The sequence below is a fragment of the Lygodium microphyllum genome, chromosome 23, assembly GCF_053477565.2.
Source record: "Lygodium microphyllum isolate KBCC chromosome 23, Lygodium_microphyllum_v1.1.10, whole genome shotgun sequence".
Lineage (NCBI taxonomy): Eukaryota > Viridiplantae > Streptophyta > Polypodiopsida > Schizaeales > Lygodiaceae > Lygodium > Lygodium microphyllum.
In genome coordinates this window covers 7,910,864-7,932,877 of record NC_141157.1, presented here as the reverse complement: position 1 = coordinate 7,932,877, position 22,014 = coordinate 7,910,864, and the positions used below count along the sequence as shown (strand labels likewise).

General features: G+C 44.1%; 1 protein-coding gene across 2 annotated transcripts in view; it reads right to left on the bottom strand.

Annotated features, from left to right (window-relative positions):
* Window positions 1–22,014, bottom strand: part of LOC148015852 (holliday junction resolvase) — a 76,836-nt gene that overhangs the window by 27,697 nt on the left and 27,125 nt on the right. For both annotated transcript variants that reach the window (XM_087663755.1, XM_087663756.1), the window contains one exon: window positions 16,958–17,107. In XM_087663755.1, coding sequence (XP_087519881.1) covers window positions 16,958–17,107 — 150 coding nt within the window. The remainder of the gene's footprint in view (window positions 1–16,957; window positions 17,108–22,014) is intronic.

The following is a 22,014-nucleotide window of genomic DNA, read 5'->3' as shown; positions in this document are numbered from 1 at the left end:
TGAAATCCACGAAATACCTGCGTGCAACGAATCCTTCTTCAATAACATGAAACGAATGGGGCGAGTGAGAGCCTTCAAAGTAGTAGGAGTCCACGGCAACAATGGCAAGAAATAAGTGAGCATTGGCAGCATAATTGTCTGAGCCACTTTGAGACGGACATGGAATGGCCACGCTTGCGACTTCCAATACATAAACTTAGCTGCCAGTTTCTGTGAAATCCACTCCTGTAGTTCCTTTGGCCGAACATCAACCCCCAGTGGGTATCCAAGATGCCTGACAATGGAGCCACGGGGAACAACCTGACCCTGCCAGCCCAACGACTGTAAATCAGACTCCGTGCAATTGAGAATGGCTGATTTGAAGGCATTGATGCGAAGACCAAAAGCATGAACAAAGAGCGTCCAAACATCTAATGCCTTGCGAATATTGTCCTTGTCCGCACGCAAAATCATAAAGCTATCATCAGCCAGAGATTGGCTAATGAAGTGTTGTCCCAAAGGAAGAGACAATCCGGCCAGCTGAGCAGAAGCTGCCATTGAAGCTAACATTGAAAGAACCGGGTGGGTCACCAGGGCAAAGAAGAGAAGACTCAAAGGGCAACCCTGTCTCACCGAACGTGCCAGGACAAATGGCTCTGTAACCCCACCATTGAGCATAACGCGCAAAGAAGCCGTAGCACTAATGGTATAGATCAATCGGGACATCCGAGTACCAAAACCCATAGCAGACATAAGTTCTGCAATGAAAGACCAGTCTAAATAGTCAAAAGCCTTTTCCAGATCCAATTGAATCAATACCACTTCCTGACTGGAGTGCCTCGCATAGTCAATAGCCATTTGCACATTTAAGATATTATGCAGAATGTTACGGCCCTTAATGAAACCATACTGAAAAGGATGCACAATAGCTGGAAGGTGCTTGTGAAGCCAATTCCCCAATACTTTGGAAAAGATTTTATACATCAAACCCATCAAAGAAATTGGTCTCCAGTGTTGCAACATTGACGGCGAAGGAACCTTTGGAAGCAGTTTAATAAGGCCTTCTTTCCATGAGGAAGGCATGACTCCTATTTCCCAACCTGTTGAAACATAGCCGCCAATGGCTTCACTAGTTGGGTGGCTGAGCTCTCAAAGAATTCATTGGTGAGACCATCCCAACCACGGCTTTTATCCTTAGGCAGGTGTAACAAAACATCCATAACCTCCTCCTCACAAATATCTGCCTCCAAAGTAGCTTGCATATCAAGTGGAACCTGCTAGCAGACCAGATCATAGAAGACTGAGCGTGCATGCGTAACCTGGTTAGAAGGCGACGAAGAAGAACCAAGAAAATCCAGAAAATAATTCCTACACATATTGACAATGGTCTGTGGATCAGTGACCATGCGACCTTCTGAATCCTGGAGTCTAGTCATATTTTCTCGAGCAAGAGAAGCATGCAAGGCGTGAAAGAACTTATGAGTCTGACAAGCACTATCTTGCAATGTGTCAGTCAAGTTGTGCAGTTTGGCCTACTGATAAGATTTCAACTGAAATACTTGAATAAGATCAACCAAACGCATCGCCAGTGACAACAGAAATTCATCATCTGGGGTATCCACCAGCAGCGAACGAACCAAAGCCAGTAAGTCCTCCGCTGCATGTCGACGCCACCGACAAATAGAGGCATGATGGATCCCATACTCCCGAGCAGCCCGCTGCACATTAGAGAGCAACCGTGCAAAGGAAGCCAAGCCCTCAGAGGCGAAGTCCAATAGAAACCTCTCAATCAATTGCTGCATATAGCCCTGAAAGATTGGATGCTTCAAATAAGACGAGTTGAAACGTAAAGGGAGTCTATCCAACAACTGCATAAAAGGTGCAATAGGTTGCGCAAGCATCTCAAGCTGGAGAGGGAAATGGTTCGACAAGGCATATTGCTGTAAGACTTTCATTTCCAGCATCTCGGAAAGAAAATCATCCCCTTGCATGATATACATTCGGTCCGACTGCGACCAGGTAGTTGCATATTGTGCGGAATGAAAAGTAAACCCTGAAGAAGAAGGGTGGAGCCACGACCAGAGATCTTGCTTAAGTACCTGAAGAGCAAAGGCATTCCACACCCGACTTTCCGGAGCATCCATCACCGAATGCCCTGAAGTGGACTGAGAAGAGTCACCACACATTGAAATCCCCCATCAAAAAACCCCTTCTGCCAAGTGACATGGAGCTCTGCAAAGTCTTCCAAAGATCCCATCGGGATGCAGGGTCATTCGAAGCATAGAGGCCCACCAACCATAAGATCTCTCCTTCAAATAAAACTTCGATTACCACAAAGCGGCCCTACACATCATTTTCAATAAGAACGGACTGATATTTCTCATGGACAATCATAAGCACGCCAGAATAGTGCATAGCATGTGTCCCTGCATAAAACAGGCGAAACCCATGGCAATCCACAACTTTTCCTGCTTCACTGTGACTCTTGTGCTCAACTGCACACAAGACATCCCACTGGTTCTTATGCAAGACAGTCCACATGGCATGTTGCTTATGCCGAGAACAAATGCCTCGCACATTCCACGTGGCTATCTTCATATATCTTCAAAAAAGAGAATCAGAGAATCAAGAACGAGGCACTTGTTGCCTCGATTTCACCTTTTCCGCGAGAACATCCAGGACACCATCCAAAAAATCAGCTAACACTGCAAAAGAATTCTGGCGGCCTGCTTTAGAGGTAGAGGGAATATCCACTGCCTTGGAAGTGGAACGGGGATAACGACGATCCCAGGGTGTAATCACATTACCTCTAGTATCAAAGGCCAGCTTAGCAAGTGGGCCCTTTGGACCTTCTGTATATACTTTCCTTGTAGACTGATTACGGGGGGCAGAAGGAACCATAGTACGCGCAGCATGCTGTGAAGAGAACATTTCTTTCCTGCGCATATAGGTGCGCACGGAATCCTATGAAACATTAGGCCCAGAATCCGCCATGCCTGCATCCAACTTTTTACCTTTTTTGGGACGTGCCTCTAGCCAGTCATTGCTACGGGAATCCAAACCCAAGACCTATTGTTTACCTTTATCCAAAACATTAGGTGGCTAGGGGGCCTCCTGTGCCTGAGCATCAAGCACCATGTCACCCACAGGCAGCACAACATGCGCATCATCTGAAGACGGTTGCCGCTCTGGGCATTCAACCATAAAATGCCCCAATTTTCCACACGAGAAGCAGTGTCCTGCAAAGTTGCCCCATTTCAAGCGAAAGTGCAAAGGATGCATGCCAGAGCAGTTGATGCAAAGCCACGCAGGCCTTTTCCTGGCCGTGTCTCACAACATACATAAACGGTTTTGATTCATGGCCCTTAGGCTTGGGGGAACCAGCACCGTTCCCACAACTGCCATCGCATCCTTTAACAATGGCCAATAGACCGCCGGACAATTTTCCACTTCAACCCACACCGGGCATTCACGTTGAAGCAGGCGCTGAAAGTCTGCCATAGGGCACCATGGCACAACATGGACCAAGCGACGATCAAAGAACAATGGCAATTTAGACAGGAGCTCAGCCTGATGCTTCTCTGATTTAAGCAACACCTCATAAAAGCCGCGAGATCCAAGAAAGATCTCCTCAACACACTCCCCTTGTAATAAATGGTGCAGCCACTGACGAATATGGGAAAGCACTGGGATCCTGCCAATGAAAAAAAGTATAACCGCACGGTCATAAAACACCGAAAAAGATCGCAAGACAACTTTCGGGTCCACCGTGGCTTCCAGCACTTCATCAGTTCCCGAGTCAGAAAAAGCTTCATGATTATGCTGGACATAATCGCCAAGCAGAGTATTTGCAAATTCCAGCAAATGCTCCCAGTCAATCTCCTACGAATCCATAGAATCAGAGGCAACCTGCGCATAGGAACGTTCCTGAGGACCCATAGTCTCGTCGGAAGTATGCTTGGAGCGTTTGCCCGCAGGTGGCAGGTCAGAACTAGAAGGCATCTCCTTCGTGCAAGGAACCATATCTTCCGGCACCTCTATATCAGAATGCGAACCAAGGGCTGCCACCGTCTGGTCGATAAAAGCCATATCCAACCCAGCCATACTTCTGTCCTCTCTCGCTGTTTCTCACTCTCTTGCTCTCTCACTGGCGCTCACACTCTCGCTCTCTCGCTCTCTGTCTTTGTACAGATCAATGGGCACTCCGGCTGAGACGCTGCCTCTCTGTCAATTGTCTGGCTTAGGGTTTACCGTAGCTGGGCGCCTCGGCAAAAAAGGACCGGCAAGACGAATGGGCAGAAGACAGGGCGATTGGGCAGCACGATTGGGCAGAAGACAAGGCGGGGCAGGGAGACTGGGCAGAAGACAGGGCGGGGCAGGACGACTGGGCAGAATACAAGGCGGGGCAGGGCGACTAGGCAAAAGACAGGGCCGTTGGGCAGAAGACAGGGCGGGATAGAGCGATTGGGCGAAGCAAGGCGGCGCTCAGGAGCAGGATGAAACGAGGGCCCACGGAACAATCACGACGAAAAGAACGTTACACCTGAAACGCAGGAGGCGACTGCACCATGAACGTCAATGTGCGGACAGGAATCGCCATCGCCTTCCGTCGTGTCAGTTTTCTCTCCCTCCCTCCCTCCCTCTCTCTCTCTCTCTCTCTCTCTCTCTCTCTCTCTCTCTCTCTCTCTCTCTCTCTCTCTCTCTCTCTCTCTCTCTCTCTCTATATATATATATATATATATATATATATCAAACAAAAGGACTTCATGACGGTACAAGGCCTATGAGACACTTCGGATGTCAATATGAAATTGTAATGGAGCCCTACGCTTGGATGCTAGTTACTTTGAAGATAGCTTCCAAAACATAGATATAGCAATGTACACAGAAACACACCAATGTAAAGGTAGCCGACTACCAAACGTGTAGGGATACAGGTGGAAAAGTGCATTTCATCCACCAACTAGAAAACCAAGAAGCACTAGAGATTCTGGAGGTGTGGCCATACTATACCGGGAAAACCTCAAAGGGATAGTGCAAGTAATGAAAAGAGATGATGATGCACGATATTTATGGATTAGGATATATGCACGAAGACTACGGGATATATTCATCGCAATATGCTACTTTCCTCCTGCAAATTCTACCTATGCCACACGAGATGGATCTCCCTTTGATGTACTTTATGAGGATATCATGAGATATGCTAGCATTGGGGACATATTATTAGTAGGAGATTTCAATGCACGCACTAGAGATAGATAGAGTGACTTTTATATGCATGATAATGCCATGTTCAAAGAGATCGACATAGATGAAATAGGCCTACACAGGAGAGCCCAGGATAAAGAAGTGAGTACCTATGGGACACACCTATTGACTTTGGGAACTGCACATAGACTAGACATCTTTAATAGTCTGCCACAATAGCCACGATCTGACAATTTGACATGTTGGAATCACAAAGGGGCAAGTACTGTGGACTACTTGATAGACTCACCAGCATTGATACCAGATATCCAAAACTTTAAGGTATCTAAGAGACCAATTGGCATAGCAACAGATCATGCTATTTTGACATTCATGCTCTCTTGTGTACATATGAAACATGAAACACCATGCCTCCCTAAACATCCCAAATACTACTTGACAGAAGACACCTCACACATCTACAGTGGTTCTCTGCAAACCAGTTTACATACATTGGACTTGAGTAGATCATTGGAAGAATGTGCAAGGGATTTAGCAGAGGCCATACATGGATCATCCATGTATGCATTCCCACACACCTTGCCCCAATGTGACCCACATGAACTACTGCTCCCCAAAATAGCTGGTATGATGATGAGTGTAGAGTCACCCGAGCTCGCTTACAAAGAGAAGTGGAGCTAGACACTCAAACACATCACCAAGCAAAGGCGTTCTTGAAACGCCTTGTGCGGAAGAAGAAACGAGAGTACTTAGCAAAAGCAGAAGCAGAGATATATCAGCTATTTTTAGGGCGGAATAGCAAGAGCGCATGGAAGATGTTTCATGAAAGACAGCCCCCCATACAGATTACATCACTAGATGCTTGGCTTGACTATGGGAGACAGTTGTATGACCCGTCAGGACAGTCACCTATGAAGCCCCCACAAGCTTGTAGGCCAACACAGTGGTCTTTCTTCACATAAAAAATGGTTAGGGATGCAATTTATAGATTACAAAATGGAAGAAGGGCACGGGATGAGGATGGACTAGTAGCAGAACATTACTCACATGCTTGTGACATATTAGCACCCATATTAGCTCATATGTCCAATAGAGCAGTATGTGAAGGTTTCCCTATGAGTTGGTCAAACAATACTATAATTCCGCTATTTAAAAGTGGTGATCCCCTGATTCCTAGCAACTACAGGACTATCATGATCGGTTATACTTTGGCCAAGATATATGGATCTATATTGGAGCATGAACTCAGTGAGTGGGCTGAAATGCAAGGCAAGAGAGCACAAGGACATTCAGGTTTCAGACGAGGATATACCACGTTGGACCATATTCTCACACTTAGAGCCATTATTGAGGAGGATCAAGCCCGAGACAAGAGGATCTATTGTTGCTTTGTAGACTTTCGCAAAGCTTTTGATACACTGGCTCGTGCACGCATCATGCAAAGATTGCGGGACATTGGAGTACCAGAGGGTATATGATGGGGTGTCTATGCATTATATGAGGTAGTGGCAAGTCATGTACGAGCACCTGGGGGGCTATCAAAGAGGATTGACAGTACCATAGAAGTGAAACAAGGATGTCCACTTTCATCCACATTGTTTGATCTATGCATAGATGAAGTGTCTGATGAAATAGACTGAGGAGGAAGAGCTGGAGCCAGCCTGACAGAGTTGCTAATACCGATATTACTGTATGCAAATGATATTGTTCTTATTTCAGATTCACCGGAGGGATTATAGTGTCATCTAGATGCTTTGAACATCTTCTGTAGAGATAAAGACCTCACAGTGAACCTTGGAAAGACCAAAACCATGGTTTTCAATACTTCAGCAGCATGGGTGACTAGATCTATGTACCAGTTCACATTTGGGGGAGACATACTTGAGCATGTAAGGAAATATGTCTATTTGGGAGTCACCTTCTCTGGCCCATGTTTTCATTGAGAGGGGCATCAAAGGCACATCGGGCACATGGATACACAGCACTAGGGGCACTCGAGAGTCAATGTGCTCGAGCCCCGCACCAAACTCTAGTTGTTTGGCACCCTAGTCACACCTACATTAGTATATGGAGCAGAGGTATGGGGTTGCAGCTTGTACCACAGGCGTCTTAGCCTACTCAATGATCAAATTGGAGTAGAGAGGGATTATTATGATGCTTGGGATAGCATGGAAAGGCCATTGATCATGATGATAGCACGCATGATTAGAAGTAAGCCCTCCACCCCACATCCAATTGTCAGAGCATAGCTAGGGGCAACACCTATAGTTACGGAGGCACTCTTCGGGGTAGTGACCTTGTAGCACAAACTATGGGAACTTCCACGCCATAGATACTCTAGATTGGCACTAACCTCATCTAGACAACTAGCAACAGGAGGCAAGAAGAACTATTGGTTTTCACATATGGCTATTTGGATGAGCCTACATGGTTTGGATATTGATCATCTTCCATCTTTGGATTATATATAGCCTTGACTTCCCTACACTTTCTCTCAGCCGATAAGAGTTGCAACCAAGTGATCAAAGCTGATATCTTGAGGATTAAGACAGCAAGGACATGGATCCATCCACCACTCCCTCTAGGATCGAGGATGGAGTTCTACATGAGTCATTTCTTGTGTCTCTCTCACGATGGTTTCACTATTCGGCCAGCATATATGGACACGCATCTCTCCCGTAGCGTACGGGTTGCTATCGCACAGATTCGCACCTCCTCACATAGGCTTTAGATGGAGACAGGAAAATGGACAAATACCCTAGCAGAGGATAGGACTTACCAGCTTTGTGGTCGACAACCTGAGACGGAGGAGCACTACATATACAGATGCACAGTATACTATGGCATACGAGGACGGTACCACTGCCTCTTCTGTAATGGATTTGGACCCCTTCATCACGTCATGGAGTACAAGGACCAGAGATGTCCACGTCTTTTCCTCCTAGAGTTCAAGAGGCGCCGAACTACACTACTACGAGATAGGAGGCCAGCCCACCCCAAAGGAACACACACAAAGAGCAGTAACAGACTTCTACAGAGCCGACCCTACTGACACTACCAGCCTAGCAGAGACAGAGCCACCCCCCGAGACACCTTATAGGCCACACCGTGGAGTCACATTGGATAGAGTCGTTTCCCTTCATCGAGCACGACAACCCCATCTACGAGGACCACGTCCGAGGAGGCCACACCACAGTCGAATTAGAGTCATTATCACGAGACACCGAAGACTCACCACCATGCATATCAGTGAAGCAGCTAGGGACCGCATCATAGCTGAGATCATGTGCAAATCTTGAGATCAACTACAACCCATAGTCTCCACCACACTTTTGTACATGGTTCTATCAGATCTAGTTCTCCTTTCCTTTCCTTTTTCTTTTCTATCGATGGAACAACACTACACATGGTTTAACCCTAGTATAGTCCCATCGTATAGTTATTTTCATTATTGTTTCATAGACCACCCACTTATTTGTAATGTTATCTTTACCTTACTAATGAGATGACATTAGACATGGATGTACTCTAGATTTTGTCTCATAGGCCACATTGGCCTTATGTAAACGTTAATCTCTCTCTTTTTTTTTTCGTAAAGGGCAATTGTATTAATTACGAAAAAAAGGTACAAGGTTAATCTCTCTCTCTCTCTCTCTCTCTCTCTCTCTCTCTCTCTCTCTCTCTCTCTCTCTCTCTCTCTCTCTACATCGCAACTCTCCTCCTTCCCCCTTCTTATTCTTCTTCTTATTTTTTATCTTCCTTAAAACACCTTTTATCTTTTCCTTCTACTCCTTCTTCTTCTTCTTCCTCTTCTTTGCCCCCCTTAAAACCTTCAAGCTTCCGACTTCAAAAACAAGTCCATGATGTATCCGTAGTGCTAATGCTCATGTTTCTAACTCAATTTTTTATGTTCTTCAGTCTTGAAATGATCGTGTATGATGTGATACCAACATGTGATCATTGAATCCAGAAATTCGACACATAGCAGGGAAAGATAATTCAGTTGCTGACATGCTATCTAGAGCGAGATATGAGGATGAGTCAATGCTTGCAGAAGATGATGAGACAGAGTTTGCTGCTTCTGTCCTTGTTCATGATTGTCATGTATCTCCTGTTGAAGCCTTTATTGAAGAACTTTATATTGATGAGTGGCTGCAAATTGGACAGTATCTAAGTTCATTGACTCGAAGAGCTGATTGAACAGATGATGAATTCAAGAAAATCAGTGAAATTTGAGTGAATGGTCTTGAGTACATTGATACGTTAAATGTATGGATTTAATGCTAAAAACTGAAACTCCCTCCCACCGTTTCAAAAATTCGCTGAAACTCTATTGTCTACCTTTTTTGTTTCCAAAATTTATGGCACCCAATGGTACTATGGTTATAGCAAATCTCTTGAAAAGACACTAGGCCCAAGAGGTCTCTTGGTCTCAAATGACGATCAACATCTTGTACCACAACAAGAAGTTTTGTAGCAAGTGGAATATACCTAAGGAGGAAATAATGACTTCACAAATTATCAAAAGGATCAAAGTTGCAAGAATCATCACTAATAGTAAAATTTGAATGAAGCAAAATGGAACATGAGCTGCAAAAACAGAAAGTATTGTTTTGTGTACTTAACAAAGGAGTGAACGAAGGTGGAGATGTAAATGGAAGAGATAAAAGAGGTGGAGATAAAGATAAAGGTAGTAGAGAGATGAAGGGTTTGTGCTCCATGCTAGTTTCCACATCAAGACAGCTAGTCCTTTATGGAGCTTCCGTCCTCCTTGCAAAATCATTAGATCGGTGCACCGAATCTAAAGGGGAAAACTCAAATTTACCTCAAACCTACTGGATGAGATTGTATTTATTCGGCTCTTTAAATCTCATATGGCCTATAGACTCCATAGTAGAGTGAAGTCTCTCCAACCACGTCCGAAGTTGAAGATGCAAGCTATGAGGCCCACCCCTACTTGTTTCTCAATGGATTTGACTCCGAAGATTGAAGTAGTGATATTGCATTCCAAGTCATCTTGCCCTCTTGTTGTTCGTACTTCTTGGAGGGGCTTTCAAATCAAAGGCCAAGGTTTCCTCAAAGAGATCCAGCTCTGATACCATGTAAAGAAATACCCTAACACAAAAACACAAGTAAAAGCATACGACAAAGCATAAACTCAACAAAACACAGTTAGGGTTAGCGTAACTCAAAGACAATGAACACAATGTAGATCATGAATGAATAAATCTTAATAATACAATGCTCACACAACAAAAACACTATGCAGTGAATGAATATTGTAACCTGAACTCTCATGTCTTGAGCACAGAGGCAAAGATAATAAGCTAGAGAGTGCACCGTGCTCCTAACGGATCTTGAAACACATCAAGGCAACCTCTAAGATGTCAAACAACAGCAAACACAGCAAGGGTGATGCCGGATCAATATCAAACAGGCAAAAGAAAGAGAAAACTGCAAATGCAGCAAGTTGGTGATGACATGGCAGACTGAGGCAGCAAAAATGCAAGTTTGATGATATGGCAAGCTGACAACACCAAAAACGCAGGTATGATGACATGGCAATCTATACAGCAGCGGCAAATCCCAAACACAACAATAGAACAAGTCGCCAACTGTAGACGATGCAGCAGATGCAATAAATGCTGCAAAAAATGCTATAGACTGCGTGATGGAGGCCAGAAACAAGTGTCGGATGGATGTAGACAATATCGAGCAGCCTTGGCTGAGATGTCCTCTGTGAACAGGGTGTGAGCAGTGAAGCAAGACTGCCTAAAACCTACAAAAACGAGATCGAATGAATGGGAGGGCAGGCTTTCTATTTGGGATAGTTGTCTATTTATATGAAACTCTCTTGAACTACTCCCAGCTTAAAAGAATGGTTGAAATTCATTGATTAACTTCAATTTTGGGACTGTTTAATTAAAGCTAATGGTAATTTAGCCCAACAAGCCTTGCTAACGCCATATTTGACCAATGTTTTTCCACTTTTGCACAAAGTTTTAACAATTGAGGATGAGAAGGCCCAAGATTGGAACACAGTGTCATGTGATTTCATATGAGTTTTCTTCCTCTTTTCAGCAAGATATAGGTGACTCTTATGCATAGAGACAGGGAACGCCTGTACCGGCGCATAATAACAGATTAACGTGTTCCGGGAGGTACGAGCCCAAGAAACGTTGGCGAAACGTTTCTTCCCGTTCCTTGGCCCGTTCCCGCCCGTTCCCTGTTTGGAATGGCAGTTCCAACAACATAATTTTTAAATTTAAAAAAACTGTGTCGCCTGCTACTCCCGCCTGTCACCCACTACTCCCATGCCTGCTCCCGTCCACCTGTAGGCTGTCGCGACTCGCCTGCATCTCTCACCTATCGCCCGCGAGCTTCTCCCGCCTGTCGCCCAATGCTCCACCTGTTGCCCGCCTTCTCCCGCCTGTCACTCACTACTCCGCCTGCTCCCGCTTCACTCACCTGCTCCACCTGCCACACCTACCTCGCCAAGGCCGTGCCTACTTCTGCCCACCTGGCTCTCCCGCCTACGTCGTGTGCGGCCCACCTCTATTGCTTGCTTGGCCTGACTCCCGCCAGCGATTAGGTGAGGTCTGAGGAATCTTCATTCTTGATGCTCATGTTGAAATTGTGGCCGAAATTTTTGCAATTTCATTGGACTTTCAACTTTGGTTGAAATTTCTGCAATTTCCTTGAACTTTGACACATGGATGTTGAAATGTTCGCTGCAAATTTCTGTAATTTCATTGAAGTTTACTGATTATTTGTCACTTCTATATAGATGGCAGCATTGACATCTATGGGATCTTCATCATCCTCAGCAGGTACTTCGTCAACAACTGGACGAAGTCGAAGCACTACTTGGTCATGGTAGGATGAGGTAGATGCAGGGGTGCCATTGAGAGGTGGAGGGGCTTGCCCTTGGAAATGCAAACTTTGCTCTTATGCTCGCACTAGTGGGGCTGATAAAGTGAGAGCCCATCTTCTACATGAGGAGGGGAAAGAGGTGCGTTTTTACACCAATGTATCAATTGAGAAAAGGCAAGAGTTACTTAACTGCATAGCCACTTCTATGGGGAATTCACATGCCAGGAGGACGCCAAATATAGCAGTGGATCCCACAACATGGACTCCAAGGCCAACAGGGCATGGTGCTTCATGCAGAAGACCACCAGGATTAGTGGCTATGCAGCCTTCTCGTGGGCCATCAATGGCAACATGTCGTGGTGTTAAACAGAGTTCATTGCACACTTCATGGGAACCAAAGAAAAAAGAGGAAACATACGCAGTAGTGGCACGTTTTTTTTACCATGACCATATTGTATTCAAATCAACCAGGTCACCTTATTTTTTAAATATGGTGACAAAGATTGCAGAGTATGGACCCACACATAAGCCCCCTTCATCAGAAACTATCAGGACTACATTGCTTCAAAATAAGAAAGTAGCCATAGAGATTGCAACAGCAAAGATTTGCAATCAATGCACAAGAAATGGAGTGACATTGATAGCAAATGGATGGAGTGACACACGCCATAGGTCCATACATGGTGTTGTTGCATATTCTCGTGGAGATGTATACTTCATTGGTAGTCATGATGCTTCACAGACTGGAAAGAGTACAGATGTATTGGCATCCGAGTGGTGCGAGGCAGTGCAGGCTGTTGGGGCAGAAAATGTAGTGCAGTTTGTGGCAGATGGTGAACCTACAAATAGGGCAACAGGAAACATTTTAATGGCAATGTATCCACATATCACCTTTAGTCCATGCATGGCGCATTGCTTGAATAACTTGTTGAAGGATATTGGGGACTTGCCATGGATTGCATCTCTTGTTGCGAAAGGCAACAAGATTATCACATTTATATGTAATCATCAGTACTTGCATAATGACTTTCGCAAGAGAAGTGACAAAGAACTTCTTAAATACTCGGATACACGATTTGCATATAACTTTCTTATGCTTGGTCGATTGCACTATTGCAAAGATGCAATTAGGGAGCTATTTGCTAGTGATGAGTATGAAAATTGGATTGGGGCTGCCACTGCTACTGCTGTGTTATGGAATGCATATGTTTCTGATAGAGATTTTTGGGATGAGGTCAATCGCACCAACCAAAAGGTTGATCCTATTATGCACATGTTGAGGCTTGCAAATGGCATGGATCCATACATTGGGAAGATCTATGAAGGTATGGATCGCATGATTGAGAGGTTGGAGAGTTTGGAACCAAATGCAGATAGGTATGAGCAGATCAAGGAGTTATGCGTCAGCAGATGGAATGAGTACGACTCTCCTATGCATGCTGCAGCATATGTACTTGATCCTGAGTTTCAAGGAAAGATGCAAGAAAGAGACCTTGAGGTGGTCAAGGCTTGGAACACATTGCTTGCAAGGCTTTATCCTAGCCGTGAAATGCAATGCAAAATTAAAAATCCGCTCTCTATATATCAATAAACATTAGGAATGTTTGGTACAGAGGATGCACTAGAGGACACGACAAATATTGAGGCTGCTTTATGGTGCGAGGACTACGGGGCAGAAGCTCTAGAGTTACAGAGTTTGGCTATTCGTATTCTTAGCCAAACAATTAGCTCTTCTTGTTTAGAGCAACTATGGAGCTCATTCAATCATATTCACTCAAAGAAGAGAAATCGTCTTGGTACAATGAAGACGAATGACCTAGTTTATGTGAGCTCCAATCTTCGCTTGCTAGCTCGTACATCAGTTGCAAAGGCTGATTCTTTTATATGTTGGGAAAAAGATGACGATGATGATGATGGTGATGGGCATGATGTTATTCAGCAGGATGAGCATTCAGGCACAGTGGAGCCATCTTTCATGAATCAGAGCACTTAGTAGCTAGCCTTTTGGAACTTTAGAGTATTGACTTGGAAATTGGAGCTCTTGTAACTTGGATCTTTACTATTTAGGCTTTAAAGTTTAGTGCATATTTTGTGTTTTTGCAATCCACACTTGTTGCGAGTTGGACTTATGCAACATTGTTGATTACAATGTTGAATTATGAATGTGACAATCCATTGCTGGTTACAATGTTTTGAATCTTTATTATTGTTGAAACTTGATTATTATGTCTCTAGAGTCTAATTTCATGAATTGTGGTTGATATGATCTCTCTCTCTCTAGATTCTAAGACAAGTGTTGACTCTGTGTGTGTGTGTGTGTGTGTGTGTGTGTGTGTGTGTGTACCGTTCCCTCACTTTGGGTGTTTCCCCCTATTCCAAGGGGTCTCGTTCTCGTTCCCGTTCCCGTTCCATGTTCCTGGTAACTATGATAGTCCCCCCTCTTGCCAACTTGTCACAAAAGGGGCTTCTATAAAAGAATCCTCAATAGAAATGGTTGGTTTGATGAATACAACCCGGATCTGGAGTCTATGAAGGTCATAAATTGAGAGGAGAAGGAAACCCAAGTCCAGAATATGTAGGGCCTTAGAAACGGAGCTTGATGGATGGACAAACAATAGAGGCAAGGTGCCAATACTACTAATAGGCACCGAAGAGATGTCACCAACAGTGATGATACCCTTTGATGGACGGAGATCCTGCAACAAATCACCTCAGGGAGTCATAGGACTCAATGCACCACTATCAAAGAGCCAAGTTTGCTCACAAGGCGAGCCAGCTAAAGAAGGCTCCTCCATGTGATAAATGTGTAGAAACACGGATTTGGTGGTTATGGCGGGTGACGAAGTAGAGATAGACAAAGGCTTCAATGTAGATGCACCCTTCTCTCTTGGACGAAGGTGAGGGTATTTCCTCTAGCACTTCTCCTTAGTGCATGAGGTCTTCCCACCATGAGGACACATGGGATATCCTCAACGCTTCCCCACAAAATTTGTATTAGAGCTGGAAGACGACTCCAACTTTTTCCTCTTCCCTATCTTTTTCTTGGCTTGTCCTATACTTGTATAGTCAAACATATGGGAGTGGCCACTGGATCTGAAGCTAGACTAGGATCCAAGAGAGTGGTCCTAGCCTACTTCAGCAACCACCCAAAAGCCAATGAGCTTCTTTGCTTACACACCTCGAATTGGCAAATACAACTTGAAACACGATGACATGGAATGAGCTCCATCACAACAAACGTTGGGCAAAGCATAGCATCATGGATGCATTCCACGAGACCTTGAGATGCCTTTGGGATAGTTGGTGACCACAGAGTCTCCTACTTCCTATTGCTTGTGGCACACAAGAGTCTAGCAATTGGTGGTTGGCTGACCCAAATGCAGTAAGATGGAGCATGCATTGCCCATACAATGCTTGGAGCCTCGGAAGCATCGCCTACGGTCATGGGAGAATGCGCAATTGATGCAGAGAGGTGCTTGTTATCTGCTCTATAGAGCAATGCCTAGCCTAGGGTATATTTTATGGGGGCCTTTTGCTCACAAGGCCGCACAACACAATCTTCATTGAGGCTATTTTGTCAATTGTAGTGGGCGTGGAGGCCTTGCCTAGCTGCCATCTTGTCAGTTGTAGTGGGCATGGAGGCCTTGCCTAGCTGCCAAATATTGGAGCCTACTACATCACAATCAAAGATATGGAAGCTCATTGAGTCTCTCACAAGTCCGCGCATTTGGAAGGCACGTTGCCAAATGATTTTTAGCAATGAGAATCTTTTCGTGTATGCCACTTTGGCAGCATCATCCACTCTCTAAGGCCATTGAAAGCAGCTACAGGAAAATTTGATACACCAATGGGAGCTTCGTTAGCAATTTCGTCACACTTGGGTTAGCTATGGCAATTTTCACTTCATAGGATGGCCACTCTTGGCAGTGCTATACTCCTCCACCAAGCTTCTATCCCCCACCCCCCCTAGACCACATTGAGAGGCTTGTATACATGATTTTGATTTGCAAACCGCTTCAACTAGCCTATTGAGCATTAATACTTTGTTCTATTTTAGCAATGAGAACCTCTCAATGTATGCCACCGTGACAAAGCTCTAGTCCTCTATCATCCACTCCGTTCAAGACCGCTAGGAACAGCTACTAGGAGACTCACACCAATGGGAGCTTCATCAGTAGTTTCTTCATGATTGGTGTGATCATGGCTTGTTCTTCACTTTGCAAGATGGCCACCCCCAATGGTGCTAAATCCATCCACCATGACTTCTATCCCCCCTCATCCTAGACCACCCTGGGAGGCTTGTATATATTATTTTGATTTGTAGACTGGTCCAGCTAGCAGATTGAGCATTTGCACTTTATTGTATTTTTCTTCTGACTAATATAGCAAGCCATACACCCTTTTTCCTTTCATAAAAGAAATGAAACTTGCTTGGTTTTAACAAGTGTACAAAATAAGTCCTCATAATGATAACACTGACATCAATATGCTAATTCAAGCTTTCTTTTGCAAAAGAAAATTCTATACTGATTAACACCTCAGAAAATGAACCCGAGGTAAAGTTACGATAAGAGCATTGTATAGGACTTCAATAGAGACATCCAAACACTGAAGAAAGTCTAATACATGGGCTAAGTAAAAAGCCAGTTAAGTTAACATTTTTCCAAGTAAGAAAGGAGGAATTAGTAAAATCTACAGGTTAAGCTCAAGGCCTGTAAAAGTGTATATTTCTATTATTTCTAGACATTTTACCTTTTGATGCATGTTAGTATGAAGTTGACTGCACATCCTAGGTTAAGTATATATTGCAGCTATGCATGAGATCAATTCGATCAGCATAACCAGGATTATGAAACATTCATACAGTACAACAAAAGTTTGAAGGCCACTGCACCTGCTTGTACAGACAGAAGAATTTGAGAAAATTCAGAGACTGCCAGGTGTATGTTTCAACCCCACCTATAAATCCCTTCTCTGTCACAAATAAGCAATCCTCCAGAGCTTTGTACAACGAAATGCCCAGTAGTAAAGCCTCAGGAAACACCTGAAATATCAAAATAAGCATTCCGAGTTTGCAATTTGATTTACACAGCAATCTACATGTTGAAACCCCCCTTCCCAAACTATCTTAAGTACAGTAAGAGATAAGTGCATACATTATAATGATACTAACACTTACATGCACGACAATGCCAGAGAGCATACTTGTAGAGGAACTTGAGAGGAAATCTAACCGGACACAATAAATTGCACTGGCAGGACAATACAGACAGTACTAACACTGACATGCCAGACAGCATCCTTGTAGAGGAACTTGAGAGGAAATCTATCCGGACACAATAAACAGCACTGGCAAGACAATACAGAAGCTTCTACCCAAGAGGTGCTCGTAGGTCAATAGAGCAGCTCAAGCAAGTCAAGGAGGAACAAAGCAGGCTCAGTGATTGCATCCAAGTGCCTGGATGGAAATTGTGTATATGCATGATTCTTCCCAAACCAAGTGAGTGGACAGAGATGGGGTCTTGGAGGAAGTGGATAAAGGATGACCAAACCTCCGCCAAAGTCACATATACAAAAAGGCTCTGTCTGAAAGAATGTTAGCTTGCAGCAACCCTCCCACACTTCGATTGTGAAGCTGAAGGCTCGAGTACATGTAGGCCAGGCAATGCCTTTAAATCCACCACTGCACGAACAAATCTCGATAATGAAGATTGCATCATGGAGGATCTTGTAAGCTCCTCTTCACACCAGCTAGTCTAACTCACATGTCCACGAACAGTGCTTTGGCGTCTCCAAGGATGCTGAAAAAGCATGCCGACTCCAGTCTTGGGTTCCCTTTGTAGCTTATCCAAGGCTCAGCCCTCCATAATCCATAGCCACCACTCTTGGATGTCCCACCAACTGAGGCAAGGGTCAAGCTTCCACGACTGCCCTTACAACCTTACAACTCAAAATCCTCATCCAAGGGAGATTGAGGAAAGACAAGCCCAGCTACCCCTACCCAAGGTGTTACGTTCTTGGACATCTGGATGGGCGCTAGTAGCATTGGTCATTGCAAGGCCCTATTGTGCAAATTCATTATGTGATCACCACTCTTGGACTCTTGGTCCATTGGCTAACATATCCATATACGGAGATGGTATGGGCTAGTGGTACGGGATGCCAACCCTTGGGATGTGATCGTGACCTAAAGTGTTGCTAGCTCCTAGGCTCGAGGGTATAGTCACATGGAATGGAAAATGGGAATAGGGAATGGAAACGGGAATGGGAAAGGGAGCGGCCACGAATTGCCATTCCTTGTAGCTATATAGTCACATGCAATAGGCATGAAACAAGGAATGGGAATGGGGAACGGGAATGGAGGACCCAAAAATGGCCATTCCATGTGACTAAGCCCGTTTGGCCTATGGCAAGGAGGTGAGTCTAGCGTCTGGTCCCTTTCATTGCAAGTATGGATTGCATGGTGTCTCATGTGCAAGTTGGATCCTGGGGGGACGTTTCATTGGTATTAGAGCGTCAACTTGCAATTGGACACGAGATCCAATGACATGCACAAAACCACTTTTGCTCATGGAACCATGACGATTCACACTTGACAAGTATGCCTTTATCTCGTTAAGGGTGGTACTAGACACTGCTAGCGGAAGGAGCATGCACAAGGGACGTTTGTTGCAGATGGTAGGTACTAAAGCAAGGTATGTTTCTTGTTTTGTATTCGTGCTCGAGTTTTGTATTGAGGCAATGCTTGTGCGCAAGGATTTTGGATGGGTATGATGATCAGAATTTGGAGACTGCCACCCCAAGGCTTTGGCAAACTGACATCCGAAGCTGAAACCTTGTGGCCCAGATAAGCATCTAAATTTTGGATAACAGTAATTTCTATCAATTTAATATTTATTGTTAATGTTATCATTACTTTTAATATTTGCTTTAACATTTAATGTTTACATTAGTGTTATCATTACTTATAATGTTAACATTATGATTGTTGTTGAAGTAAACTTTACTGTTAATGTATGGTGAAGTCGTGGAGAGGGAAAGAGGCAGACTGTATTGAAAACAAGAGTCAAGGAGAGAGAAATATTAAGGAGTAGTCGAGGAGAGAGAAATGTCATGACAATGAGAGAGAGAAGCATCTCTCTACTGAAGTGACAATCAAGGCAAGTGATGTGATGGTTGGAGAGAGAGAAAGAGGCAGTTGATTGCCTGGGGAGGGTGTGAAGTAAAGCTGGGCAGATGAACGAACAATCCATGAAGGTTTGACAAACTGTTCAATAGATTGAAGGACTCCATGGCTTGTTGATCCTCTCGAGTGGGAAGCACATGGCATTTCACCCAACTATGTAATGCTCAGTTGACTGATCAAACCTTTCGGGTGATGGACATGTCCTTTGAGAGGCTAGCATGGAGACTTACATATCATCGTTCACTCGACAATATTTTACTTCTTAGTCACCAATATTTTGCTCATTCATATCAATCTGAGGTGCTTTTGTTAAAGCAACAGAGTCCCTTAAGCTGCCCCCTTGCTTGTCCCAACCAAAAAAAAAAAGAGTTTCAACTCTACATTAAATGCAGATTGTTTTTTAGTTTTGCAGACTGCCTCTCTCCTCTCTTGCACTCCTTGATCTTCAAATTATCATCTCTCCAAAACTTATTTTCTTCTCTCTCCTCCTTTCTCTACCCCATACCATGTCTTCTCACAAGATGTCTCCCTTTGATCTGCCCATTCCCACTAAACCTCAAACACACCTCAAACATGGAGAATATCCGTCTGGCTTCTCCCAAATTTGAACACATGCACAAGCAACATCCCGAAGCTTTTTCTTCTTTCAAATCCAATGGAGATTTTGCTCTTGTGGCAATTCTCCAAGCTCAAGTCAAAGAAATACACTTTCAATTGGCCGAGCTGCGCACTTCCCATTTTCCATTTGGGCCCGCAACCATCAGGATATTGTCTCTTCAATTTCAACCTGATTCCTTTAAAGGGGAAAAGAAGGGATGTGATGAGATGAACATCAATTCATGGATGGCCAAATGGACAGCGTATTTTGACTTGTATCAATTTGGTGATTCTCAGTGCATCAAGAAGATACAAATCATATTACAAGAGAAGGCGTATGCTTGGAGGATGGGGTTACACCCCAAGACAATGACATGGGTTGATTTTCAATCCATTTTTCAGAAACAGTTTCATGATCGATGATCAGATTGCAAATTTTCAAAAATTATTTGAGCTTAATACGGGAAAGAAGAGCTACAGCTTATTGACAATCGTGCTTTGAGTCATATGACTCCACGAATTGCTACAGGATCTTCGTCCATCTAAGGGTCTTGTCACTATTGGTGACATTTGTTTGGTGCCTATTAGTGGTGTTGGCATTTTGTCGTTATTGCCCGCCCATTCCTTGAGCTCTATTTCAAAAGTCCTACATGTTCTAGACTTGAGCTTTCCACTCCTCTTAGTTTGTGGCCTTACTAGACTCAATACCCGGGTTGACTTTACTGAGTAGGTGGTCTTTATTGAGAATTCTTCTTTAAGAGCTATTTAAGAGATAAGTTGGGAGGAGAGGGAGCCCAGTATATAGATCCCACTCTTCTTCTCTTATGTAGGGTCCTCCGAGGCAATTCTCTATTGTTGCACCTATGCCTTCTTGTGCACCATCTATCCCACAGGTTCCATCCCATCCCTCACCCTCTCCTCTAATGGTTCCTTCAAAAGGGAACAATATTGGTAATGCAACTGTGGACTTCCTGGCTCCTAGTGTTTCAAAGGGGGATATCCAAGATCCTAAGACTCTTCAAAACAACCGTTGGTTTCTAAGTAATGAGAAAGACAAGTATTTCTTTATGAACTCAAAACTAGGTAAGAAGCTGAATGAAGAACTTGTAAGTATTCTGTCACTTCCTTTTTCTTCAAATGATATTATTTCTCATGGTCGATTTGAAATAGGTGTATCTTCATCCAATGCATTTAATGGACAAAAGGAGCCAACCATGTTTCCTACAACAACATCAATTACTAATTCATTTGGGCTCGTACCCATCCCTCCCTCATCTTCCGTTGCACCTTCCTTTCCACTTCCATTAAATGCACTGCATTATCCACCATATACTATACTAGGGGGTCACACACACTTTCAGGTTATTCCTCTTGGAGTGCATCCCAAACATACTCAAGTGCCAATCATTTGGTACCGCAATTTACCTCTATGGCATCACCTAGTGGACCACCTCGTCATTATGTTATGCCAAAGCCAACATTTGGACAGGGCTATTGTGTCCCAGTGCCTCCACCTCCACCTACAATATCATATGGACCTATGTCCATTTCGATACCTCCAGAGCAATCAGCACTCACTGGACATCAGGAACCTATTTCTACCCATCCACAATTACCCCCTCCTTCTTCCTATCCCCCACCACCACAAAAGGAACCAACCATGTTTCCCACAACAACATCAATTACTAATCCGTTTGGGCTCACACTGATCCTTCCCTCATCTTCCGTTGCACCTTACTTTCCACTTCAATTAAATGCACCGCATTATCCAGCACATACTATACTAGGGGATTCCGTACATTTAGGCACAACCTTTAGGGCCTCTACATACCCATTTCCGAGTGGTGTACCTATGACCGAGGCTCGACCTCCCATACACACTTTCGGGTTATCCCTCTTGGAGTGCATCCCAAACATACTCGTGTGTAGATCGTTTGGTACCGCAGTTTACCTCTATGGCATTACCTAGTGGACCACCCGGTCATTATGTTATGCCAAAGCTGACATTTGGATAGGGCTATCATGTCCCAATGCCTCTCACTCCACCTACAGTATCATATGGATCTATGTTCATTTCGGTACCTCCGCAGCAATCGGCACTCATTGGACATTAGTAACCTATTTCTACCTATCCACAATTACCCCCTCCTCCTTCCTATTCCCCACCA